Source organism: Eretmochelys imbricata, chromosome 19, assembly GCF_965152235.1.
Source record: "Eretmochelys imbricata isolate rEreImb1 chromosome 19, rEreImb1.hap1, whole genome shotgun sequence".
NCBI classification, from domain to species: domain Eukaryota; kingdom Metazoa; phylum Chordata; order Testudines; family Cheloniidae; genus Eretmochelys; species Eretmochelys imbricata.
The window spans coordinates 8,438,900-8,466,578 of NC_135590.1; the positions used below are offsets into that span (position 1 = coordinate 8,438,900).

General features: G+C 46.7%; 2 protein-coding genes across 2 annotated transcripts in view; one reads left to right on the plus strand and one right to left on the minus strand.

The window, feature by feature from the left end:
* The window catches only part of GRHL3 (grainyhead like transcription factor 3), a 29,294-nt gene extending 21,373 nt beyond the window's left edge, over positions 1-7,921 (plus strand). Inside the window, exons 14-15 of the mRNA XM_077837905.1 lie at positions 384-448; positions 7,807-7,921. Of these exons, the coding sequence (XP_077694031.1) occupies positions 384-448; positions 7,807-7,921 (180 nt within the window). The remainder of the gene's footprint in view (positions 1-383; positions 449-7,806) is intronic.
* A 6,424-nt stretch (positions 7,922-14,345) lies between these two features.
* STPG1 (sperm tail PG-rich repeat containing 1) lies at positions 14,346-27,602 on the minus strand. Its single transcript, XM_077838025.1, has 6 exons — positions 27,523-27,602; positions 26,196-26,369; positions 21,380-21,491; positions 20,450-20,615; positions 18,454-18,644; positions 14,346-14,674 (listed from the first exon to the last, which is right to left on the minus strand). Exons 1-6 carry the CDS (start codon positions 27,523-27,525, stop codon positions 14,598-14,600), a joined length of 723 nt encoding a protein of 240 aa, XP_077694151.1. The 5' UTR covers positions 27,526-27,602; the 3' UTR covers positions 14,346-14,597.
* Positions 27,603-27,679: the final 77 nt, after the last annotated feature.

Below are 27,679 nucleotides of genomic sequence, written 5' to 3' on the forward strand. Positions count from 1 at the left end.
AGGTGCATTAGTCTCTGTGCACATGAAGTTGCAGGGCTGGGGCCCAAACGGACCAGATGGGGAAAGGAAGGGAAGGGGAACAGAGTTGACTTCCCAAGGTCACGTACCGCTTCCGTGGTGGAGCCAGGAGTTAACATCCAGGTCTCCTGATTCCCATTCAACCGTGCAGCATCAGCAAAAGGCCAGGTTACTGTAGTAACCCCAGTATAAGCCGCAGTGTGGTCGATCATTGCTCTAGCATTTTTTTATAAGGAGGCGGCGGGGGGAATTCCTCCAGTGAGGAGTGACCCAAAGGCAAAGATCCCTTTTATTTTATCTGCTGGAATTTCATTTTGAATGTGCAAAAAAAAAAAGATTGTAAAGTGTCACGTTTTCTCCTGCAGATTTCAGAAAAATATGGGCTGCCTGAAGAAAGCATCTATAAAGTCTATAAAAAATGCAAACGCGGGTAAGCAAATCTCTGATCTGCATTTGCACTGGGCGCCTAGGATCTTTGTACCCTTTGGTGCCCTGCCACGGGATGAAACCGTATTTTAACAAGATAATAAATACCAAAGCTATGTGAGGTCTGTGCCATTTGGAGCATGTAAAACACAGAATTCTTTCTGCCCTTTAAAGATTTGGGATAACGTTTGTTTGTACTAACTTTATTTTGAGTGGTGAAGTCTCCTCGGGAAGGGTGTGTGTGAGGGGGAGTTGGCTGGGTGGTTTAATGGAGGATCTCTCAGAGTGAAAGCCTGAGCTTAGAGTGAATTTATCTTATCTCAATCTGCGAGGGACAAATGTTTGCTTCTCACAACTAGTGTGCATAACTGGCATCAGGCCTTGCCCGGATCAGGACTGGCCAGTGTGGAGTCTGACTAGCCTGTTGGGCTGCAGAGAAAACAGCAGGGTTAGAAAGCTTTGCATTGTGTTCCACTGACTCTTCACAAGGGTTAGGTACAAACAGGGCACCTCCTCTCCCAGTTTTGCCAACTCATCAGCCATCATTCACTACTGGAGTGATCCACAGCCATGGGAGTCCTTCCTGGACTGTGGTAGGTGATGGTCAGACCCTACATGTGAACACGCACCCTGAATTTATAGATGCCCCGACAGAATGAACGTTAACATGGATTTAGACATACATTCCTGCCTTGATTAAGAAAAGGATTTGTATCTCCTGCTGAAAGCAACACTATGAAAACGTGTTGTTCTTTGATGCATTGGTTTGATGTGCTAGGGACAACAGGCCCTGTCTAGAGCAACCTTCCAAGCCTGAGCTAAGTCAGTGGTAATGAAGGTTGTTACCATCTGTTGGTGGTTTGGTGGCTCATGTGAAATGAGTCAGAGGGGGTGAGTCTCACCTGGTTCCAGCATGTTCATATCACAAAGCACCACCTCTGTAGGTACTAGCTGGCTCCCAGTGTTGATAGTCCCAAGGATTGACTAACCCCTAGACTGAACTCCCTTCTCTCCCCTATAGGTGGTCCCTCCAGATCATGGTTAAGGTACATTGAGCAAGATCTTCAGCTGGTGTAAACTGGTGTCACTGCATTGACATGAATGGAACTATGCAAATTCTCACCAGCTGATGATCTGCCAATCCAATATGGAATTCAATGGAAAATAAAAATTCAGGGGTGATGTAAAAAATTTCCAAGAGGTCTCTGAGAACTTTGGGCTCCATCTCCACTAACACTGGAATGAATGAGACTGGGAAAGTCCTCTTAGAGTCTGCCTTTGATAACCACACAGGGTTTGTGAAGGCAGCTTTAGTCAATGTCCGTGTTGGACAGTATTTTACTCTGGTACTTTTGATTCACACCTTTGCCTGTTAGCTGTTAGAGATGGCTCCTTAATGACTTCCTGGAAACAAGCCGGTGGCCTTTTCACTCCCAGGGTTGAGTTGTCCAAGAGTTTCCTTCAATGACTTCAGAAGAGTAAAACTGTCATCATGGTGATGTCTGCACATCCTGCCATGGCAGTGTGGGAGATTAACTTCAAGGACAGCTCTGTCCCTACCCTGCCCTACAAAGTGATTGGAGGACTTTTCACGCAATGCACAACTGGCCATTGCCAGGGGATGCTGTAAAAGCCAAACAATTATTTGGGTTGAAAAGAGAACTGGATATGTTCATGGCAGACAGGTCTATCAACGGCTATCAGCCAAGATGGTCAGGAATGTCGCCCCGTGCTCTTGGTGTCCCTCAGCCTGACAACCAGAAATTGGGAGTGGAAGACAAGGGTAGCTCACTCCATAACTACCCTGCTCTGTACACTCCCCCTGAAGCTCAGGTATGAGCCACTGTTGGAGACACAATACTGGGCAAGATGGACAATGGGTGACCCACTGTGGCAGCTTTTATGGGAATAGACACTTTGAGGGGTATGCAGCACTGTCAGCTTGTTCTCAGCTGATCATTTGATACTGTAATAAAGCTCATGAGAACGGGTTTGCCATGCAGCAGGACTCTCACTAATCTTCTGTCAAAGGGCTCATGTTGCCAGACAAAGACTACGTCGAGTGTGCTTTCATTGTGCCCTACCCACCTCTGAGGTGCTTGTTGTGTCTGGAAAACCCTGGTCCTGGGCCACCAAGCCGCAGCTTGACGTTATTGTGTACTGTTGTAATTATAACTTGGGAGCAACGAACAGCAAATAATAGCAATGCCCTCCTCAGAGACAGAGCAAATAGCTTTGTTAAGCTGCCATTGTCTGAAAGGGAGGCTTTGATTGTTGAAGTTGAAGGATCCCTCCTAGCCACGAGGTGATCCTTAGCCTGGAAAGAGATCAAGAATTTCACCTGAAGTTATTGTACAGCATCTTGCTTTCTTTGCTAAGTAACCCCAGAGAAAAAAGTTGAAGATTGGAGCTGGCGCCGCAGGTGGGAGATTGGGTTGTTTTGTAACCAAACCATGTGCAAAGTGTGATTTTTTGAGGTGTAATCAGACCTGATAGGGAACACCCCCCAATGACAAACATGTCTCCCCTATGTGGCAGAGCTTGTGCTTAGGCAAGGTTGGGGGAGCCTGGGGAAAGGGCTTCTGGGAATCAGCCTTTTCGTAGTTTAGACTAAGTGATTCTTGGAGGACCTCACTGAAGGTGAATCCAAACCCCAGTCAGTGATCTGCCTGAGCATGCCTACTGCTGCTCTCCTTTCGGTTCCCGGTTCAGCCCCAAAGCTGCTGCTTCGGAAATTCTCTTTCTAAGGTAACCTATGACTGCCCCCAAGATGCTGGTGGGGGGGAGAGTTTTGCTTTGTTGAGAGTTTGCAGGGCAATATGGCACTTGCTGAACATAGCTTCTTTGCAGATCCTGCGCAGCTCTGGGGCATTAGCTGAAACACTCTTTAAACAGGCCTTGTTACTCCAGCATGCTGAGATATGTGCAAATAAAGCCAGCTCCTGCTCTCTGTTTTCCTAGCAGTCAGAGACACCAAGTTATAGCTGGCATCTCTTGTACAATTGTGGAAGTGTTAATCACATGTGAAAAACCCTTCAGGGCTTGATCCCTATTGGCAATGGGCAGGATCCTCCACTGGTGTAAAATGGCATAGCTCTGTTGACTTTAATGGAACGACATGGGTTTACACCAACTGGGGATCCATTGATTTCAGTGGAGGGGTGCATCCCTGAGAACGAGCTAATTGCTATTTTCCAGAACGAGTTCTGAAATAAATAACTCTGAACCACTCCCTTCCCCCAGTGAATGAGGAAAGACTCATCCACTGCCAGGCTTATTTTCGTAAATCTAGACAGTGAGTCCTCCATGCACACACAGCTATGATCGCGCCTTGCAAGCACCAGGGACTGCCTGGAAAATGAATGAATTGTTTTTACTGGCACAGGGCCAGGTTTTAGCGCAGAGGGAGACAGGAGAATTAGATTGACGCCAGTTTGTGCATTAGGTGGTTTTGGTGACGGGGCTCCTGACAAGCGTCTAACAAGGCGGAAGAAACCGGCCCAGAATGTTGGCAGCGGCTAGCGTGTGCCGGGGGTAGGTTAAAGTGACTCTTGCTGCTGTCCTGTTCTGCTGAGGTCGGTGTGAGGAGGTCTGAGTGAAGTGGGCTTCCCGGGTGGGTCTTCTAACACGCTCGGCACTGGTGTCTGCCTGGCAGTTTGATATTGAGGTCAGTGGGAACAGAGCAACAAGCCCCGTTGGCATCAGAAAATCCCATCCCACGGCTCAAGGCCCAGGGGCAGGAGGGTGCTTCAATATGGGTGTAGCTTTCAGCAAACGGGTAGCCCTGACTGGGACCGGCCACATGCTTAGAGTTAGGAAGGAACCTGAGCCTGTTCCTGAATCAAGGCCTTAAGCGTCAGCTTGGTAGCCCTGGAGGCTGGCATCTTCTATCCAAAGACCAAGATAGCATAGGCAGCAGCAGTGCCAGTCTCCCCCACCCCACCCCCCCACACACACACCTGCCCTCCTCAGCCCTGAAGGAGCTCCTTCTGAAAACCAGGGTAGCTCATCCCCTGTTTGTACCATCAATGGCCTCTCTGCTGAGACTGACCTCTGGGATGCCTCCTGTGATGTGGGCTCTAACCAGCCATCAGATGGTAACTATGCTGTTACTGCTATCTTGAGTCAGAACTGACTACGCTACCTGGCTGTGTGAATCTGAGTCCCCTACCCAGATAAGTTCCTGTGAGGCTGGGGAAGAAAGGGTCCTGTCTGGTTGCGGGAACCACCTATAACTTGATTTTTGTTTGTTACTATATCTGATATGAAGTAATGAATGCTTGGGAGATAGAATCAACCAGGGGTTCTTATCCCTGCCCAAATCAGAGGAACAAGGAAATTAAAAGGCAACACATGTAAAGCAGATCAGATGAAATACTGTCATATCCAACTTGTAATTAACCTTTGGAACTCATTGCCACCAGTTATTGTTGAGCAAATATCTTACTCAGATGCAAACTCTGCTACAATCTATTAGATCTTAGGATATTGTGAAATGTTTCCTGCTCTCCTAGCCTTAATTTTCCTTTTGCACGATTTCATCCTATTGCTTCACCCTAAGCAATTCTCTTTTTCCTTGGCGTTTACTTTGTGGGCCTCAGCTGGTATAAACCAATGTGGCTCAATGGAACAACCTTGATTTACCTGGATTTCTCTTCAGGACTTACCTGAGTCTTTTTGATTGAGAAATCGGACTGGAAACCCAATAGCATGAGGTTTGTGTGACTCCAACTGCCTTGTGTCTAGGATGAATTGGAGAGAACTCGTGTAACTTTGTGTCCAAAGATTCTCCTTCCATGTTGGTCAAAAGTGCAGAGCAGCTTGAAGAAAGTTGACCCAAATTTTCCCAGTGTCCCATAAAGCTTGTGTCTGATTCAGACCTAGATGAAGGTTCGATTCAGTTAATAGTTTTAATGTTACTCAGCATCTATAGTGGACCTTTCACCAGAGGGTTGCTAAATGCCTGATGTAGGCAGGTAGCGTCCCCATTCTACAGATGGGGAAACTGAGCTGATGCAGTGATTTGGTCAGTGTCACACAGGAAGTTGGTGGCAGAGCTGGGAATAGTCTCCCCGGCCCCCTGCTCTAACAACTGGACACACTTGTCTCTTTTTTGAGTCCGAATTGGCGTGTTCACCCACTCTATCAGTGGGTAGCACTTTCAAAGCTGAAATAAGCCTGGGTGGGACAAGACGCCTCCAGACTGGGTGCCTTTCCCAGCTGTAGGTGGATGAAATATGAAAGACTTTTTGGAGAGGCTTCATTTGTCATTTAAAGTCACCTTGGTTTTCGGTTGCGTAAGGCATCAGCGTGGGACACACCTGTGTGACACAGCCCTAGACTTCCACTCTGTGTTTAAAGCAGCATGCAGCTGTCTACATCTGGGACGACTGGAGTCGGCTTACAAAGCAGAACTCCTAGTACAAAAGTGGACAAGCAATTGAAGAATCTAAGAGGAGGGTTGGGGGATTTTGGCAGCTGGGTAGATTGTCATCCTACTCCATGACGGCTTTGTTTCTGCCCCTGCCCATCCACTCACCTTTCTATCTGCCCCTACAGCCTCTGGATCTCTGTCCTCTCCCATGTTCATTGCCAAAGAGGCTGGGGCCTCCTTGTTGTGTTTGTGTAACAGCTACATGGCTCTGGACAAGTTACTTTGTGCCTCAGTTTGCCCATGGGTCATGTTTAATGCCCTCCGCTGAAAGGACCTAGATATAGGAAATCAACCTGCTTATAAAGCATTTTGAGATCTTCTGAAAAGTGCAGAGAAGAGCAAATTATTGAGTTCCGGTCACAGTTCTAAAGCAAGTAATTAACAAATCTGAATGAAAAGGCAAAACTTGCCCCTTCACCTGCTTGATGCACTTCCTGTTTTAAAGGCAATCTGACATTCCTTGAATTCTGCACTGTCTTAGAATGGATGGGCCAGATGCTCTGGTGCTGTCAACTGATGTATCTCCATTGACTGCCAAGGGACTTTGACGATTTACACCCTCTGAGGGTCTGTCCTGTCCTCTGTGCCTGACAAATTACTAGATTTGCTGGAAACTGAAGCGTCTTATTTCTGAGTATTGCACAGTTAATGCTATTGCCCCATTAATGATCCCAGTAGAGACCTGGAGGGAACGTGCTCTGTGCAATGAAAGATGGTTTGTTCTCTTTGCCGCTTCCAAACGGTTACAAGCTCTTCCTGTGATTTATGGGAATGTAGCTGTGTGAGGCCCTGTGACATCAATTATATTTTAATGAGGAACTCTGGTATGACGGGGAGCCATGGCCTTGGCTTTAAATCAGCTGTTGAAATGCTTCTCCCCCTGCCCTTTATAATTTCTGGTTCCAAGCAGTTGATTTTATGACTGTCACTGAAGTTGTAAGCAGTCCGCGGCCAGGAAAGATGTGGCCCCTTGGAAGGAGCCAAGAATTTGGAGTGCTGGCTCTCCTGCTGATGCTGTATGTTCAGGCTGCATGTGTTCTTCTCTGCAGTTGCAGATTAGCCACTGGGCCACTCCGCCCATCTAGCGCTCCTGCTGGGGACCCCGGGGTTGGGCCGCAGGGGCTTGCCCCACTCTGCCTGTCTGGTGCTCTTGCTGGAGAGCAGGGGAGGAGCCCCAACCATGCTCCCCAAGAGGAGCGCTGGGGTGGGAGGGGGACGCCCCTGTGCCCCGACCCCTTTTCCCCCCCGGCAGGAGCACGGGGGGGAGGGGCAGGAGGAATTCAAGCAGAAGGGATGGGGAGGGGCTCCCACTTGCTCTGGCCCAGGGCCCCACAAAACCTTAATCTGCCTCTGCCTCTCTGGGAGAACGGGCATACAGCAGCGCTTACATTCTGCACAGGGATCTTGGCGGTTGTAAGTGGAAAAGACTCTCCCGGTCACTCCTCCGTATTGCAGCCCAACTCGGCAATGCCGTGAAGCCTGGGGTAGGATAAAGTGGACAATGCCATATTCTGTGTGTGCCTTCCCAGCTTGCCCACTGCTGTAGTTAAATGAGCAAGCTGGCTTCCCAAGTGGAAATGAGCCACCCGACGCTTACCGCTGAGCCCCAGAAAGGAGCCAATTTGTCACAATACGGGTCTGATTACAAACCGGTTAGTAACAAGAACACATGCTGTTTGTATAGAGCTTTGCATGTTCAAAGCACTTTATAAAGGACTATTTGATCCTCCCCACACCTGTGTGGCCCAGGTAGGTCAGTCCTATTATTTCACCTGTGTGGAAACTGAGGCACAGTGCAGTGCAAGGCCACATGGCAAGTTAGTGGGAAAGGCAGGACGAGAATTCAGGATGTCCCAGTTCCCACTGCTCTGCAGCCGAAGTGACTGTTTGAAATACGCTCCCCTAATCCAGTCTCTCTCCTCTCCTAGCATCTTGGTGAACATGGATAACAACATCATTCAGCACTACAGCAATCACATGGCTTTTTTACTGGACATAGTGGAAGCAGAGGACAAAATCCAGATCATCCTCAAGGAGCTCTAAGGAGCCCGGGGCTGCACTTACGCTGGGACTTCTCTCCTGAAGCCGGCAAGTTGGACCCAAACGGAACACAACCTCACGGCTCGCCTCATTGCCTTTACTTGAACACATTCCCCTGGGCAGGGGGAGACGCTGGTTCTGAGAAGTGCTTGGACAATCCGTTCTCCGTGTGAACGTGGAACTTCTCTTGGTTGAATTTATTGTTATTATTATTATTATTATTTGTATTTTGTATTTTCTTCCCCCCAGGCAATAGGTCAGAGCGTCTGTTTCACGGTTGGAATAGCAGATCTGCTAACATGGCTGTCCACTGGCAGCCTACACATAGACAACGAATGCTTTTGTTCACCCTTTGTCTTGGCCCGCTGCTGAATCGACCACAGGCATCAGCTTTCTACTAAACCATCGATCATGCAGAACCTTTGAACAGCACCCAACCCGGGCTCATCCAAGCTGGCAGCTCCTCGCTCCAAAGAGACTTTCTCAGATGCATTTAAATGTGGCTGCTAAACAGATGCTGCTGGCTCTGGGCACAGCCCCTCCACCTCACCCCGGATGTAAATACTACTTGTCAGCCATTTGTTTTATACATTTCTAATGTACCCTTCCTTTTATATTTTATATATGTATAAATATGCCTCGTTTTATATTTGACCCAGCACCAGGACACAGAGCATTTCAAAACCGGGCTGCTTCACATTTCCCCATGAACTCGTTTTTATAACCGTGTTGTTGGGTTTTTTGAATATTCCATAGTAATAAAGGTTCAGAGATGGAAAGTGGAAGTGTTCTTGCCAAACTCGGTGGGGCTTTGGGAGGAATAGGTAGGACCCATTGGGAAAGCGGGAGGGAGGCAGAGAAAGGATTGGAAGTTGTTTCATGTGATACGTGCTGGGTAATAACATGAAGACTCCAGGCTTGTAAAACTAAACTGGTTCTTTATGAAGAGGACTGTTCACAGAGAGGCTGCAGCCAGCATTCTAGCCATATGGCCACAGACTGACTTCCGGGTGTCTCCTCCAAACTCATCCTTTCTGCAACCCGTGGGTCTCCCTCCAAGTCTGTGTTACAGAATTAACACACAGCTCCTGGACGGAGCTCAAAGGGTGCTTAGAATCATCCAGTAACCCTCACACACCCCTGGGGTCGAATGGGGGGGATTATCTCCATTCTATGCATTGGGAAACTGAGGCATCAGCCCTACTTATTTCCTGCTAGGGATAATTCCACTATCTTCCTCCCCCCAACCCTCACGAGGCTCCATGGTCTTCCATCCTCAGACAACAGCCCTCCCTCAGTAGGGTCCTCCTGTGCCAGATGAAGTCATAGGCCCATGCCCAGGGCCTCAGCTCCTGGAGTCCTGTGATTATGGTATCAGATTCTCAGCATTAATTTTTAAAAAAAACATAAATGTCTAGTACTTGTGACTTGGAAGGAAAGTGTGAAAACATGGCCCAAGTGTAACCCGGGCAGCAAGTCTACCTGAGTCTCCTGAGAGCCTGGAACATGAGTTGGCCATGTGCATCCCAATGGGGTGTTAACTCCAAGACTCCCTGCCACCATTTCTGCAGAGGGCTTAGTGTGCATCAGGAGTAAGTAGCACGCCCAACCGGCCTACATTCCAGCTGCTGAGGTAAGTACTGAAGGGCCCCTGCCAACAGGGGGATGAGGGGCACCGCTGCTGCTCCAGACATGGAGGGTGAGGGGATCCCCTGCTGCCACTCCTGGATGGGGCGAATGAGGCTCTTGGCACTGTCCCTGCCTCTGTGGGAGTGGAGGGGAGGCGCCCTGCAGCTGCAAGTGGGCCCACTGGGGTGGGGCCATGGGTGGGGCCCAGCTGGAGAAGAGGATGAGCTGGCCCCAAGGGATCCTGTAGGAGTTGGGGGCCATTCGAGCGGTAGGATCAGCCCTGCCTCTCGTTCAAAAACTGCTTTTTGGTAATTTCCAGCCCCCTCCTTTCCCATGTAGTCAGGAGCGGAGCACAAAAGGGGGTGGAGAGGCATGAGGGGGAAGCAGATGAGTGGTGGGAAAAGAGGGGCACAAGGGGGGATCTGGAGGAGTCTCGAATAAATCCTCCCTAGCCCATCTACCAGGTTCCTAAAGCTCTGCTACGTCTTTCTGTGGATCCTGGTTACCGGACAGGGAGTCAGGACTCCTAGGTTCTATGACTCCGCTGTTCCCAAGTTGTTGTGGACACTCAGGCCTGTGCGCTCTTAGCTCCCCACGGTTTCCAGGGAGAACCCCTAGTGTGCCAGCCCTTCTCGAGGTCACCACCTCTTTGCCAGGGTCAAGCTGCCCTTGGACTGCTCGCTGCAATCCCCAGGGGAACCCTGTTACTGCAAAAGTCCTTCTCTCTCCTAGGGCCAAGCCGCAGGCTCCTCCGCCCCTGAGACTGCTCACCGCAGTCCCCGGGGGACCCCATTACTGCACAGTCCTTCTCGCTGGTCACACACTCCCAGGGGTTAACCGTCCCCCAAAACCGCTCCTCTCTGAGCCTTCAGCATGCCTGGTCCTCGTCAATCCCCCTTCGTTTTACTGCTCCCCAGTCACTTACTGCAGGAAGCACCATCCATGGGGTGCAGTACATCCTGCTGCTGCCACCACTTGTCACGGCATCCCCGGGCGATGCTCTGGAACTGGTTCCCATGAAGCCAGACAGGACTCTGGGGAAGTCTCCTTTCTGCGAGCAGACTGTCTTCAGGACACACAGCTCACATAACTTCCACCTTCCTGGGTCTGACCTTGGAGCATTCAGCATCCTCTGCCCCTCCATGTGCTTCCCACAGCGAGTCCGCCCAGGCGGGGTCCTGGGGAAGCCAGAGGGTCCTGCCCCCCGACTTCGCAGACAGACGTGACTCTCAGCCAGCCAGTGAAACAGAGGTTTATTAGATGACAGGAACATGGTCTAAAACAGAGCTTGTAGGTGCAGAGAACAGGATCCCTCAGCTGGGTCCATTTTGGGGGGCAGTGAGCCAGACAACCACGTCTGCCCTTCGCTCCATGTCCCCAGCCAGCCCCAAAACTGAAACTCTCTCCAGCCCCCCCTCCTCTGGGCTTTGTCCCTTTCCTCAGCCAGGAGGGCACCTGATTCCTTTGTTCCCCAACCCTTTAGCTCTCACCTTGCAGGGGGGAAGGGCCCAGGCCATCAGTTGCCAGAAAACAGGGTGTCGGCCATTCTCTGTGTCCAGACCCCTGCACACACCAGCCCTCTAGGGCTCTGCAACGATCATTCACCCTTATCCCACCACCTAGATACTTAAGAACTGCCTAGGGGAAATGGAGGCACCCCCACACTATTCAGAGGAAACATTAAGAACGATCCCACTTCGTCACAGCCTGGCTCTGCCCATAGCTCATCACATGACCTTGGGCAAGTCACTTCCTGGTTTAGTTGCCTCAGTTTCCCCATCTGTAAAGTGGGACTGAGCATTAATCCCGCCTTTGGAAACAGCTGTGAGGCCCCATAGCTGGAAAGTGCCGTAGAAGAACTAAGCATTAAAAAAAAAAGTAAATGCCCAGTTAGTTTCCACTAAGCGTCTGGCAGTTTGGGGCGCTGTGGGCCAGGCAGGAGTGTGCGTGTGCCGGGGGGAGGAGGCCGTGAACTCTCAGATTATTGGTTCCATTATCCCAGGGATTAATTTGGCCTGTTGGTTGGTCAGGGTAGACGACGTCTCTACCCTGACTCAGGTGGCACCGGAATGCAGCTAATCAGTACCAACAACAGGCAGGACCGTGGAAAATGCACAGCCAGGTGCTGGAGCGCGCCGTGCTCCCTGGGTCAGAGATTGTCCGTGGTAATGCTGGTTGTCAACAAACCTTTCCTGTGGCCATGAAAGAGCCTCAAGTACTGATTCTCCTGCACTAATTCTAGTTCCGTGGTTATCGTTTTCCTTCCGATGCCATTGGTGACGTGACTCTCCCATGCAGTTCAGGTGCATTCTCAATAGCTGCCATCGCCCACTGGAGGGGCGGGGATACACCCATGTACAGATCAGGGGAGCAGAGGCAGTGGAAGTGGGGGGGGTCAGAGTTTTCGGAGCCTGCAGAGAAGTTGCCTGATCAGGTTAGGGGATGGGCTGAGAGGTGCAGTACAGATTTCTGGAGGCTGCAAGAAAAACGCATGGTTCTATTTCCCTCCCGTCATGTTGCGAGGTTTCTGTGATTATCACAATCCCTCGGTGAGACAGTTGCCTGGCTGGAAAATCGTTTTGCCCACCCTCTGAGTGTATAGTGTTTCCTTATTGCCAATATTCCCGCCCAGTTCCGTGACTGGAAATGGGCACATTGAGGTGTACCCCTGCAGTCAGGATGGCACAGAGGAAAGGTTAGAGCCATTTTTCAGTGGGTGGGGGGGGCAGAGAACGGAGGGAAGTGGTTCATCCGTAACAGCTATGGCCATGCCTATGGCAGGTGGATTGAGACTAGGAGCCAAATTTACCCCTGGTGTAAATCCACTGAAGTAGTGCAGTTATATCAGGGATTAATCTGCCCTTGGAGTCTGATTCTCTTCTTCACACCAGTGCAATTCCATGGACTTTAGTGGGGTTCCTTGTGCTTTTCACCAGTGAGAGAGCAGAATAAGGTCACAAGCAATTTTAGGTTATCTACAACCAAAGGCAACTTGGGTGGCATTGTGCCACTTTGCACCAGCTGAGAATCTGGCCCGGAGTTTTGCCAGGTGGGAATTGGTGCCTCTGGAGCTGCTGCAGCCCTTTGCACTAGTGCAGCACAAAGCTCCACCAGTCCGAGCGGGGCGCGTTTCACGCTCGCTTTGCACTGGTCTAAGTGGCCACACAAGGTGTTGGCAGCGGAGGATCAGAAGCCTATTTTGATGCAAGCAAAATGTGAACCTGCCTTCATTCTGATCTCACACCCACTTTATATCGAGGAAACTCCACTGATTTCAGCAAATGCCAAGCTGATTCACATCCTTGTGAGAGCAAACCCAGCCCCTCCGCCCTCCCCCGCCCTGCCTAGGGTGGGTGTTTCGCTGACATTGCTAGCGTGCTCAGTATCGGTTCATCCCTTCCAGCAAAGGCGAGTTGCCGTACAGCTTGTGTGAAGCACAGCTCATAAGCATGCAAGAGCATTCTTGACTGGTCACCCAGAGCCCATCAGCACCTTCAGAAGGTTAAAGGGCTACCGAAGAGGTTCTGGGGCAGCAAGTCCTGAGGGTGGATAAAGGTCATGTGAAAGTGTGAGCCCACTTGTGTTTGCCAGGAGTTCATGATGATGAATGAGAGAAGCTTCCACTGAAGCAATATCCTGCTAGGTCCAGTTGGCGGCTGGTTTGTACTGACTTAAAAAAAACTAATTAATTCAAAAGTTTTTGACTTATCCTCACTTCCAGATCAGAAAAATGCATCCACAGCTGTCTCTTCATTTTGAAGGAGTGCTGCTTACGTTGCAAAAATTTTGCAAGTGCATCACACTTACACATGCCAAGACCTGACTGTGCGTGACAAATTGAAGTGCTCTGTCCTCAGAGCAGAAACATCACAGAAATACAAGCTTTCCCACATATTGCCCTCCCAATGTGCTCCAATCCTGAATGCCACTGATCTCGCTATCTGTACAATCTGCTAGGAACAAGGTCAGTCTCCCCACTGCATGGTTTCTCTGCAGAGTGGCAATAAGAGTGTTGTCACTTTCATTGCTTTTCCTTGTATCTTGCAGTTCCATGTAACTTTCATCTACCCTCCCTACCCTCCTTGGTTTAATTTCATGTCACTGTAGGTTTTTCTACACGCAATTTGTCTTTTGCTATGGGAAGTGTGATCTCCTAAAATCCCAGACTGCCCAGGGCTTTGCTGGAGAGATGGAACTTACACGACACTCGGTCAGGATAGCATACTGTAAGGGGCGGACTCACCCTTACGCTGCCATGTATGCAGTTATTTACATCAGTGCAATGTGGGTATCAAATGGGGCCCTTTTGGGGCCAGCCTCTGAGCTGGAGTAAATCTGCAAATCTTCATTGACTTTGGTGGAGTTTTTTCTGATTTATGCCTGTGTGAGTAAGAGGAGAAACAGGTGAAGATAGACAGGTGCAATTCCAAACCTCTGATTGAATGCTCAGTTTTGGACAGCTGTTCCTACTCCCACCTCCTTTTGCTGTTGTTGATTAGTTGAGACTGCTCCCCACAGGCTGCTATTATTATTTATATTATTGTCATGACTAGAACACACAGAGCTTTATTTTGTGTTTACAGGGAGAGAGTGCACTAATCCAGCACCACACATGCATTCTAAAAGCCAGAGGCCTAAATGGAGGATCAGCTGAACCACTGTTCCAACCAAGACAACTGGGGATAAAAAGCAAGATATAGATTACCACAAGTATACCGTGTTTCACGTGATTGGCCGATATATGGCCAGAATTTATCAGCGCCAAAGATACATGATCACTAATTCCATAGGGTAAAAAATAATCAAACAATATTTGCATGAATTGTTCAGTGTCAGCTTAATTGGAAGATCTTAGTCAAGTTCAGCCTAATGATCACCTTTCAGTTTGCAATATGTGCAAAATACCAGTATCAGATGCCAGATAACAAAGACAGTGAAAACATGGGTGCTGGGGACACTATAGCTTGCTCGTGCGTTAGCGGATGTACTGCTGGTTTTGAATGAAGTCCAGTCTTTGCAGAATTTCTCCAAAATATGTGGGCTGTGATGCCTACAGTACTGGAATCCACTTGTTATCAATATTGTACATAAAGGACTGCTTCCCTGGTACTTCTGGCAGATAAGTACCTATAACGAGACAGATACATAAATGAGCTAAATGCAAATTTCAGATTATTGACTAATATAGGAACTACGGTGTCTTGTTTGCTCAGGGGGAGGGGTAAGAGAAAGGGCGATAAACCCTTGACTGTATTTTTCATTAACTGCATGGAGCATCTTCAATTGGTAAGAAATAATGGTGAGATTCCTATACCTTTATTCATGCTGAATAAATACCTAGTTCTGCCATTGAAGTCAATGAGGAGTAAGGACATATTCAGCATGAGTAAAAGAGAGAATGCTAGTCTGGTCTTGGGAGACCAGGGTTCAATTCCCTGCTCTGCTACAGACTTCTTGTATGACCTTGGCCAAGTCACTTAGGCTCAGATTAGTATTTAGGTGTCTAACTCCTACTGAACTCAATCAACCTTTAAGGATGTGGGCCTCAGGCTCTCTCTGCCTTCGTTTCCCATCGATACAATGGGAATGTGAGGCACTCAGATACTATGGTAATGGGGCCATACAAGCACCTTAGATAGATAGTGAAGACAGCCAAAGGTGGCCCATAGTGTTGAAAGGCTTAGTGAAGGCAGAAAGACTTTTTTTTTCTCCTTGAGTATCTATTCAGATGTGTATGACAACATGTCAGTTCAGTGAGATAGAAGCGAGCCGCCTTAGCCTCCTGGGCCTTTGGTAATATGCGTGTATATGCTGTTAAGTTACAGAAGTATGGGCAAGCCGTGCTTTCATTAATACCCGTATTAATATCCATTGTAATCAGAGAAGGGTCTGAGCTCTGACACTGGGATCTAGTTCCAAAGTTTGGCTCAGATCCTGCGTTTGGACCTTTCTTTAATACTTAGTGGGATCCAAAGTTCATCGTGATTGTCTTTTGTATTGACTGTATCTTTCTCGGTGGCTTTTAGGTTAAATGATAAACCAGGAACCCTGGACGTAGTATGAAATATCTGGCATCTTAAAACCCAGCCACCAAGTACTTGGTGCCCAAGCATCCCTTAATAAGGCTCCTGCAATAATATAAGCCTATGAATTTAATTGTGTGGTGTTTAGATTGTTCTTATTCTGATGTCATTGTTCCCTATGAAGTACATGCACAGCACTGCAGATCTGTATTATAGACTCATAGATATTAAGGTCAGAAGGGACCATTATGATCATCTAGTCTGACCTCCTGCACAATGCAGGCCACTGAATCTCACCCACCCACTCCTGCAATAAATCTCTCACCTATGTCTGAGCTATTGAAGTCCTCAAATCATGGTTTAAAAACTTCAAGGTGCAGAGAATCCTCCAGCAAGTGACCTGTGCCCCATGCTGCAGAGGAAGGCGAAAAACCCCCAGGGCCTCTTCCAATCTGCCCTGGAGGAAAATTCCTTCCCGACCCCAAATATGGCGATCAGCTGAACCATGAGCATGTGGGCAAGATTCACCACCCAGATACCCAGCAAAGAATTCTCTGTAGTAACTCAGATCCCACCCGATCTAACATCCCATCACAGGCCATTGGGCCTATTTACCATGAATAGTTAAAGATCAATTAATTGCCAAAATCATGTTATCCCATCATACCATCTCCTCCACAAACTTACCGAGTTTAATCTTGAAGCCAGATAGGTCTTTTGCCCCCACTGCTTCCCTTGGAAGGCTATTCCAGAACTTCACTTCTCTGATGGTTAGAAACCTTCATCTAATTTCAAGTCTAAACTTCCCGATGGCCAGTTTATATCATTTGTTCTTATGTCCACATTGGTAGTATTACAAGTAAGTCATACAGTACTGGGCGATTTTACATTATATATTAATAGTGCACATGGGCTAACGCTACTTTAGATTTCATTGCAGGGAGCTTTACCCCACTGGAATTTTCTTTCTTGTCTTCACAGCTAGCTGTAAAAGGTTAAAAAGAATGGGATTTGATCTTTTCTAATGCCAGAAAGGATGCTGGCAGGGGTGAGTGGGTTTGTGATTATGGGAGATGTCTGGACTTTTCACAAGTTAACAATGCATGTGCATGTTTTTTAATTTAATACTATGGGATGGAAAAACTTTAGAATCTTTTACCGCCTTCTGTTCAAAGTATTTCTAGCCCCACTCACTTCCTCTGCTTCATCTTTGCTTTAATTAAGGTGCCTCAATTTACACAAGCTGAGGATCTGGCCCAATATTTAATAAGTAGACCAGTATTTAGGGACATCAGCATTTTTGCCGAAGCACTTGGCATGCTCAGCGTTTGAAATGTAATATGGACAATGGTTATCATGCAATCCTTTAATAGAATCTGTCCCTCTGTTTCTGCTGCCACAAGACCCCTGGGGGAAATGATGGCACTGTTTTAGCCTGGTATGACATTCCCCAGCACTCTGTGGATGTACAAATTCTACAGATGAATAAAATCATATACTGTAAATAATAGCAAAATTGCTATTGTCTGCTTTCCAAACCAGGCATTCATCTGTCAGAGGGACTTAGGGTCATGTTTCTTGTATTGTTTCTTTTCTCGAATACACCTAACTTACTCACTATATGAAAATAGTGTTACTCATGGCAATTATTAATTGCACAAAGGGCACTTGGGGCCAGATTCCACCAGCCTTGCTCACCCTCAGCAGTTCCCTACTCCACACGCACGCCAATACTTGCAGAGTAAGGAACTACTCAACGTCCGGAAATGGTGGCAGAATCTGGCCCTTCGTTTGTCCCCTGTATGTTAGCAATCTTACCATCAAAAGGGCCAGATCTGGATCCCCTATGCTGCTGAGCACCTAATGAGGTGAGTGGGCTGTTTGGCTACAATGGGACTGCATGTATGAGTAAGGACTACACAGTCTAGCTTCCTACATGCACACTGGATACACTGGTAGGTAATTAGAACAAAGCATATCATACTCATGGAAATGTTAGTACATTTAACACATGAGTCTCTGTGAGTAGGTCCCTCCTTCGATCTTCTGCAAGCATTTTCTGGATACAATTATGGGACCTGCTTCATCTCCCACATATGCTGATGTAAATCAGGAGCAACTGCCCTGGACTCAGTGGAGTTATACCAGTGTCAGAGTTATACCAGTGTTAAGGTGGCATGAGGCAGAGGAGATTCAGGGCTATGATGCCCTGTAAGGTCGCTTGCCTCTTGGACTATGCAAACACTTTGCAGTTTCATGAGTCAGTTTTCTTCCTTCTCCTCTAACTGCTTCCTCCCACCCCACCCACACAGGGCTTTACGGCAGCGCAGGTAAAACTTTGGTTGTAATAACAAGAGTTGAACGGTAGTTTTCCAAATACAAACATAACTCCCATAAGCTATTTGTCAAACATGCTGACAGTTGGTGATACTTGAATGGCAATTGCAGTGCAAACATTTATGCTTTTCTCAAAATAGTTTAAACACATCGTCTAGTGGTCCGACCACAGGGCTGGGAGTCAGGAGACTTAGGTTCTATTCCCAGTTCTGATACTGACTCTCGGTGTAACCTTGGACAACTCACTTAGCCCCATGTTTACAAAAGTAATTAGGTGCCTAAAGATGCAGATAGGTGCCTAATGGGGTTTAATAACAGCTCCTAAGTAGGTTAGGTGCCCAACTCACTTAGGCATTTCAGTAAATCTGACTAAGGCACCTGTCTGCATCTTTAGGTGCCTAGATACCATTGTACATCTGATCCTTAGCTTTTCAGTGCCTCAGTTTCCCTATCTGTAAAAAGGTAGATAACACTGCTTAATCACCTATGGAAAGTGCTTTGAGCTCTATGTAAATACAAAGTATTTATCAATATTTTTATCTTTACCTGGCCCAGGTATCCCTTGCTGAGATGTGTCCCCTCTCCACCGTCCCGTGTTTGAGACAAATACAGCACTAGAGATGTAATGCTTTGGTGGGCCTTCGTAGTCCACTATTTCATACTGCCCTGGACCAGGCAAAGGTGGATTTTTTGGGGGTGGTATGGCTGGGGCGGAGAAATTCAAGTTTTGCTTTCGCCTATTAGAAGAAAGGAAAATTGAGATACATTGTAAATTGATGGGGTTTGAAGGTTGAGAATAAAAGCTGCGATGTTCAGTGGTGCCTAATGGAGTTAGGTGCTGACATTTCATTGAAATTCAGTCGGTGCTAAGTGCTCAAATCACATAGGCTCCTTTGAAAATCCCAGCTAAAAGCTTTAAAGAATGTGCTAGAAAAGAACTATCCGGCTCCTCTCGGATCACACACTTTGCAAATCGGGGTACATGTACAAAGCCACGTATCAAGCCTCTTAACTTTCTCGCAAAATATATTGACGTGATGATGGGCCCGATCCGGCTGCTATTGAGAGCCAGGGCCAGATGCTCAGCTGGTGTAAATCAGGGTAGTTCCCCTGAAGTCAACGGAGCTGTGCCAGTGTTTTCCAGCTGAGTATGTGGCCCCATAGGCGTAAATCAGTGACTTAAATGGGAGCCGGATCTGTCTCTAAGGGTACACCTACACGGTACTTACATGAGTAGCCCTTAGCACAGGTATAAATAGCAGTGGCGACCGTGAGGTACAGCTTCGGTGAGTAAAGACACACTTGAAGGGTGTGGCTACGTTCTCACGTACATACCCTACATGGTTCTCTATTCACCCACACCATGCCGTGCTGTCTACGCTGCTGTTTTTAGCACTGTAGTGTCCTGCTGCTTCCCAGCTGGTGGAGCCTTTCCCCAGCACAGGAAAAGACCCTGGCAGTGAGGAAAGGCTCTGGCAAGGGGGAGGCCTTGGGGAAGGGCTCCTCTAGCTCCCTGGTGCTGGAGCCTTTCACCACTGTCCCTCCCCCGCCAGCCCCTTTCACTAAGAAGTGTAGCTACAGACTGTAACTTGCTTTTCACTGGAGCGTGTAGCTACACGTACCCTACACGGTGCCACCAGTGGACACAGCTTAACTTTAGCATCTGGACACTGATCCTTCTGATATTTGCTGATAATGTAGATTAATAATCCTCTCACTTGAGGTTTAATTTAGCTTTCCGCCCTAGCCCGCTGTGTTTAGCACACGCTGTCTGGCATTGCTTCTCTCTCCCTACAGCTTCCTACTCCTTTCACCAAACCTCTGTTGTAAGATACACCTGCCTGTGTGCAGAGAGCTGCAGACTTGCCCATATACTCCTCATACTTTTCCCTGGTCAAGAATTTACTGTTGATCTTAATCTTATCTCAGGCAACCCAATGTCACTGTCACGGGGTGGGCATAATAAATCTACTTGACTAACCTGCTGAAAGGCAGATTTATCTGCCTTCCCAGAATGATGCCAAAGGGGAAAGAAAGGGGCTTCTCCTTTTCTTCCTTTATTCTGTTTTGGCCTGAACTGAAGGAGCAAGTGTTTGAAACCTTGCAGGAAGGCCTGTTGTCCACCTCAGTTCTGCAGACTCAATGAAGTTCAGAGAAGCATCTAAGCTTTACTCAAACAGAGATGTGGGGTCTGTTTCCTGTTCTGCCACTGGGTCATGTGTGCCTCAGTTTTCCCCATCTGTAAAATGGGGATCATATATCATACCGACAGCACAATGGGTGTGCGGTATTTGGTAACAGTTTGTGTGTTTTGCTTTTCAGCGTTACCACTGCTTTCACTTCCCAAGGGAGCCATCTTTTGCCTCATCTGTAAACCAGTGGCAACAGAGGCAACCGAGTACGGGCTTGACTGTGATACGGTGGAAGAACTTTGCAGAGAGCCAGGTGTGAGCTCTCCTGCTGCAGGTGTTGGGCCCTCCTGCAATCTGAGGTGATCACAAACAGTGACTGACAGTGAAAAAGCATACAGGTTAGCACTCACATGGAAGTGGTCTTCTTTGCTGCTTTAGTGGGTTTGCTTAGCTGATAGGCTGCAGGCCCTGGGCTTATTGTATTCACCTTTGTTTCACGATGAGTATTTGATTTGAAACAAGACACTAGAATCCTGGGGGACTTCTTGACAAGGGATTCATTGATTCTGTAATGGCCTAATAACACGACAAGAAAAGGGATGTAAAAACCAAACAATGGCGCAACTATTGCACTAGGGCAGGCATAAGAGGGGATGAGTCCGTGAAAAGTAACGGAGGTAAAAGGAAACAGCACAGCAGAGTGTTTTGGGGGGAAATTATTTCTTGAGATGACAAAAATTGCTTCCTGGAGCAGCTTACCTCTTGGGCACAGAAGATGAGTGACTACTCTAGTGACTTAATCCTGAACACAGGAGCATCCAGGGAGGAAGTACAGGTAGGAAAACTAGCAATTAAAAAAAACAGAAGAGATGTTGACTGTGAACATCACTTGCAGCGACACCACTTAATGTAAAAATGACTAGAGCCAACCATCCTCATGCTTCAGGGCATAAACTTCATGAGGCAGTGGGGCCAGGAAGAAGTTTCCTTCTATGGTAGCATGACAGATTTAGGTGTATTATGGTGTGCGACGTCACACCGCTCCCTGAGCCCCTGGCACCCTGGAGGGAGCCCGAGTATGTTCTGGCAATTCCCCTAAGTTCCATAAATCTACACTCAGGGGTGTGACTATATCTGAATGGGTGCTTTAGTAATAATTCCAAGGGGCCCATCCTGTAGAACTTGGAAGTGTCACCCACTAATGCCCCTTCACATATGCAAAATGTCATATCCTGAGTGCCTGGATATCCATGGATTTCAGTGACGGTGGTGAGCACCTAATAAGATCAGACTCAGACTCACAAATGATGCTTTTCCTCCCATCTCAACAGCTCACTTACACGGAGAAGGCCATTTTTCTGTTTTATCAGTGCTTAATCCTCTTGTCGTTTTGGACAAAAACATCGCCCGGGCACACACGTTGTTGCTTTGCTTGCAGAAATCTAGAGAGGCCTGTACAAAATGAAGTCTCCATTAATTCCTTTGAATTGACCTTCCTCTTGGGTATTTACTAACGTAACAAAAACTATGTTTTTTTAGCTCCAGTCTCCATCATGAATCAGAACTGCTCTAATGATATAAATGAATGCAATATTAGGGCCAAATTTTCAGGAGAGCTCACTGGTTTTCGGTGTCTCCGTTTCTGACTGCCCATCTTGTGAGGGTTTATTATCAGAGGTGCTGCGGACTGGCAGCTCCCACTGAAAATTTGGCTGCATTTCTTTGGTTGCTGCTGCCAGTCGTTGCTGCACCAGCTTGATCTAAAGGTGTCCAACCTCATTCAAATAACCGAACCAAGCATGGGGTTTGAGGGAGTGCTTCCAGTGCACCCAAAGGTGAGCTGCATGATAGCACCTGGAAGAGCATAAACAAACTGTTGCAACTTTGCCCTTCAGGGTAGGCTAGAATGACAAAAATGTAGCCACTGGTTTTCTACCCAGCCCAAAATCGTTCTTCAAAGAGATCAAGTCTATTGTTTAGGGGTTAATCCCGCATGCCTCAAAGCCAATGGCAAAATTCCCCTAGACTTCAATTGAATCAGGCTAACTTTACCAGGCCTGCTCCATCCAGTGGAAAGCTTCTGATTGATACTGCTCCCAGGATGTTAGAGACACAAGGTGGGGGAGGGAATATCTTTTATTGGACCAACTTCTGTTGGTGAGGGAGACAAGTTTTGAGCTGACACAGAGCTCTTCTTCAGGGCTGGGAAATGTACTCAGGCCAGGTCTACACTACAGACCTATATTGGGATAACTACATCAGTCAGGGGTGTGAAAAACTCACATTTATATTGACCTAACCCCCCACCCTGTGTAGCTAGCACTATGTTAACAGGAGAGCTTCTACCGTCAACATAGCTACCGCCTCTTGGGGAGGTGGATTAACTATGCTGGGGAGAAGCTCTCCTGCTGGCGTAGTTGTGTCTTCATTGAAGCAGGGCCCCTGAATGGGAAGACAAGCCCCTCAGAGTGTCACAACTATTCAAGGTGAACAGATTGTTAAGCATAAGTTTCAGAGTAGCAGCCGTCTTAGTCTGTATTCGCAAAAAGAAAAGGAGGACTAGTGGCACCTTAGAGACTAACCCATTTATTTGAACATAAAGCTTTCGTGAGCTATCCATTAGTACTCCTTTTCTTTTTGTTAAGCATAAGTAGTTAACACATATTTCAACGGACTATTCAAGGTGAACTGGCCAATTAACACCCCTCCAGTCATGGGGGGAAAAGAAGGCAGGGGGGAAAGGCAGCTGGGGCAGGGGTTGTTAGTGGGTTATAGATTGTTTTAATAAGCCATAAATCCAGCATCTCTATTCAGTCCATGATTTTTAGTGTCTAGCAAAGTTATGAATGTAAGTTCCAAGGCTCGTCTTTTGAGGGTGTTGTGTGTATTTCCTTTGTGGGTGAGTGCTGAGAGATCAGACATAGAGTGATAGAGTGATCATTGCATGAAAAGCGTTCTCCCACAGGTGATGTGGTGTTTTGTCTTTTATCATTTTCCCCCTGTGAGTTCATTTAAGAGTATAGTGATTGTCTGGTTTCACCCACATAGTTGTTATTGGGGCATTTAATGCACTGAATGATGTACAGCACATGTTGTGATAGGCTGAATTTGGCCCACACACTGAAAACATTATTCCATACAGTTTGGGACACTGCTTCAGCTTTATTTTCTGTTGCAAGCCTGGGTTTTATCAACACTTATTAATTTTGGCTGAGATTACACCTAAGGCCTGATTTGCAGTTTTAAGGAAAAACTCCTGTTGACTTTAGTGGGAGTTTTGCCTGTGTACAGGACTGGGCCCTCTGTTTCTTCCCAGAGTGTCTCTTTGCCTATGGTCATAAATTATCAAGCACTGCCATCTTTTAAATGGATTGTTTCCTGTTGTGCTTCTCGAGGGTTAGACACCATCCCTTACAGTAAATCACAAGACAGCAATTAATCCAGGAAAGTTATTCCCAGAAGCAAATTCTTACAATGTTAGAAATAACATGCTACGAACCCATTATGCTATGTTTCAGAGTAACAGCCGTGTTAGTCTGTATTCGCAAAAAGAAAAGGAGTACTTGTGGCACCTTAGAGACTAACCAATTTATTTGAGCATGAGCTTTCGTGAGCTACAGCTCACTTCATCAGATGTATACCGTGGAAACTGCAGCAGACTTTATATATACACAGAGAATATGAAACAATTCTCTGTGTATATATAAAGTCTGCTGCAGTTTCCACGGTATACATCTGATGAAGTGAGCTGTAGCTCACGAAAGCTCATGCTCAAATAAATTGGTTAGTCTCTAAGGTGCCACAAGTACTCCTTTTCATTATGCTATGATATGTCAAATAATTATGATCTGCAAACTAGCTTAAACAACAGAAAACTTGTTGAGGCAGATCATCGTAGCTGGAAGGCATTGTAACAAAGTCCAGTGTTTTAACCAGAGGCCATCTTTTGGAAAGTCGGCCTTTCCGCAACAGCACAGTCCCTATGCTGGTGTGTTGGTTCAGAATTCACTCAGAGAAAAGGGGGGCAGTGTACAGAATCACCAAAATCCCCTTAAATCAGTGGAGCTGTGCTGGTTTACACCAGCTGAGGATCTGATCCCTTTATGAACAATGAAGACACATGATCATTGATTCTGACCAAGCCTATAAATGTATCACTCATTTCTAACCTACAGCCGTGCCACCTTAAGTGGGGAGTTAGTCATGTCTAATGCATTGAGGAGGATCAAGTGTGGTTGCTACCTGCATGGCAGACAACCAAGGAAAACTGAGGAAATGTTTGAATGATTCTGTACGTAGTACTCATCTCTTTAAGCGAATTCTGAACCAATGCACCAGCACAGGGGCTGTGCTGCGGAAGGACTGTCTTTCCAAGAAGGATGGTGTATGACTAAGGCATTGGATTGGGACTCGGGAGAGCTGGATTCCCAGTTCTGCCCCAGACTTCTTGTGTGATCTTAGGAAAGTCATTTATTATCTCTGTGCTTCAGCTCCCCACCTGTAAGATGGGGATAATACTTCCATTCTCCCTCGGTCTGTCTAGTCTACTTAGATGGTAAACTCTTTGGTGCAGGGTCTCAGTCTTACTACGTGTACGGACACCACCTAGCAAAACGGGGACTCAATCTTTAGGCACTATTTGTAATATGAATAACAACAAGACGGGATGATCCTGACCAGCTACTGTCATTAACGGTCCTCTGGCTCTTCTTACAGAAATAGTGGAGTTAACTACAGTGTCCTGGCCAAATTCAAATGTAATTATATTTTGCATAAACAACCTAAAACTCCTTTGCAGTTTCAGTCGGCTACAGTTTTCTTCTTCACTCACTGTCCTAAACTGTTACAGTGTTACTGTGTGCTTTGAGACAAGACACATTCCACCTCTGCATCCCACTGGATGTTTATCACACTTGAAGTGAGTACATAGTATGAAAAAACTCTGGTGAAAAGAAAAGGAGTACTTGTGGCACCTTAGAGACTAACAAATTTATTTGAGCATAAGCTTTCGTGAGCTACAGCATCCGATGAAGTGAGCTGTAGCTCACGAAAGCTTATGCTCAAATAAATTTGTTAGTCTCTAAGATGCCACAAGTACTCCTTTTCTTTTTGCAAATACAGACTAACACGGCTGCTACTCTGAAATCTGGTGAAAAGAGCATTGTGTCAATATAAGAGATTCCTGTTCTAAGTGACAGACACTCAGGGAACTACAGCAGACATGGTTTGCAGAAAAAATTATAGAGCAAATGAGTTAAAGTAACAATGATAATAAATCAGCACTGCCTAGATAACAGTGAAATCCATGACCAATAGGTATAATATTTTGATAGGCAGCTATTCACAATACTTTGCATTTCTTTAACAACTTCCTTTCAAGACTCTCAAAGCACTTTGCAAACATTCATGGAGTAAGACTTACAACACCCCAATGAAGCATGTATTATTGTCACCATGTGACACATGGGACGAGGAGGCACAGAAAGGTTAGTGCCTTACTCAAGATCACACAGTGAATCACTGGCAGAATCAGGAATAGAATCTCAAGGCCAGATCCTTAGCTGGTGTAAACTGGCACAGCTCCATGCAAGTCAGTGGAGCTATGCTGATCTACATCTGTGGAGGATCTGGCCTCTGATTTCCAGCCCTGTGTTTCAACCACCAGACCACACATCTGTTAGAAATAATACATAAAATGTGAAATCCTGGCTGCATTGAAGGCAGCGGCAACACTTCTGTTGAATTCAGTGAAGCCGGGATTTTACCCAAAGAATCCTGTGGGGCTTTCAACACCTCAGGTTATACTGTGGTGGGAAGACAGAGGGTTGCTGCAGTGGCAGATCCTGGATGCATACTGGCTGCCTCGGTGACCCATGTGCTCTGGATGCACAGAGACTGAGACTGCTCCTTGCACGGGGGTCCGACCTGCTTTCAGTGAAATCAATGGCAAAACTCCCACTGACTTCAAAGGAGCAGGAGGAAGCCACAGGTGCATAAAGAGAAACGCCCTCTCCTCCCCTTGCACACCCTTGCTGGGCCAGCCATGCTCTGGTCCACACAGGATTAAACACAGTACAATGATTTCCTTATAATTCCCCATATCTCACTTAAAGTTAGTTTTACATTGGCTTTAACCTCCTGGTTTTTGCCACTTACGTTGTATTGATTGGGCGCTGGGGTGGACGTTTGCTCTCTCCTCTTAGCGATTGGTTGCTGAAACATGCTGGAGTTTCCCATGCTGAAATCTTGCTTGGACTGAAATGCCAACGAGAGGTTGTAGGCATTTGCGGCAGGGTAGCTGGGTTTTCTATTGTGTAGGAGACGAGCATCCTGGAAAGAGACAAATCAAAGATTTCAATAGCAGTGAGCAGCAGTGCTGGAGGGAGACTGGTGAACAGTTTGGATCCAGTCTTTGATCTCTGGTATTTTACATATTGTTATAACTGGGTAGGGAATAGCCTCTGTATTTTACATACAGCAGAACCCCACTAAATTGCATGAATGGTTGGGAGTCCCATTGCAAGGGGTCTGATCCTGCCAGTGAGGTGCTGAGCACCATTAATTCCCATTGGCTTCCCTGGGAGAAGAAGATGCTCAGTGGCTTGGCGTGGAAGCCAGGCACACTTTGTCAGTGCATCAGATTATCCTCCATTGTGATGGTTTGAAAATGTGTTTAAAATTCTGTGCAAAATTATCGGCGTTCAGCATTCATATCATTAAAAGGATTGAGCAGATTTTCTTCTAACTCGGCTTATGATTTGTATATCTCACTGAGATTCATAGAAGAACTGACTTTGTTGTCACTAGCTTTAGCCATTTTCAAGCTAGGGTGAGTGCAACATTTCCAGTTAACTCCTCGTGGGAGAGAAATGTGGGGGTTTTTCTTCAGACTTCCATAACTCAAACACGGCTCAGCTAATTTTGCTCCAATTTTCTACTCCAAAGGGAGAAAAATCACCTTTGGATTGAGATCAAGCATAGAAAGTTTTAGCCCCAGAGGAATTTGTTTTAAAAGTTATATGAGCAACTGAAAAAGAAGGTTAGAATGGAGGATGGAATTCAGCCTTAATTATAGCAGTGTCTTCCAGTGACTGGTACAGTGATTGCCTGTCTATCTTCGGTGTTTGTAAGGTGCCCCACCCCTATTGTATCTCAGGCCCAGATCCTTCAGGGCATTTAGATACCTAACCCCAATTGAAGACTCTGATTTGAGGTGCCCTAAATTTAGGCAGCAAGGGATGAAAAATAAGATGTGATCATTAAAGGCCTGATGCAATAGAAGTCAACAGAAAATCCCTTAGACCCAGATCCTCAACGTTATTTAAGTGCCTACCTCCCATTGAAATTAATGGGAAATTACATTAAACTAACTCCCATTAATTTCAGTGGGAGGTAGGCAATTAAATAACTTTGAGGATCTGGGCCTAATTGACTTTAATGGGCGGTGGATCAGGCCCTAAACAATACAAACCCTTTCCCTTACCATGGAAGGAAAGTAGCCCGTTCCCTTCTTTGACAGTGAGGTGCTGTTAATCTCTGCAGATTGGTGAACGACGTTATAGAATCCCGGCCCTGGAATTTCATTCTAATAAGGAAACATAATACATTTACAAAAAGAAAAGGAGTACTTGTGGCACTTT

Bases quoted from the DNA above. Each gene is read 5' to 3' on its own strand.
- STPG1 (XM_077838025.1), bottom strand. The intron at 21,492-26,195 runs GTAAGTGGCAAA...CATTTTGTACAG, and splicing joins CAGCGCCCAATCAATACAAC to GCCTCTCTAGATTTCTGCAA. The intron at 20,616-21,379 runs GTAAGTGAGCTG...TCGTGTTATTAG, and splicing joins AGAAAAATGGCCTTCTCCGT to GCCATTACAGAATCAATGAA.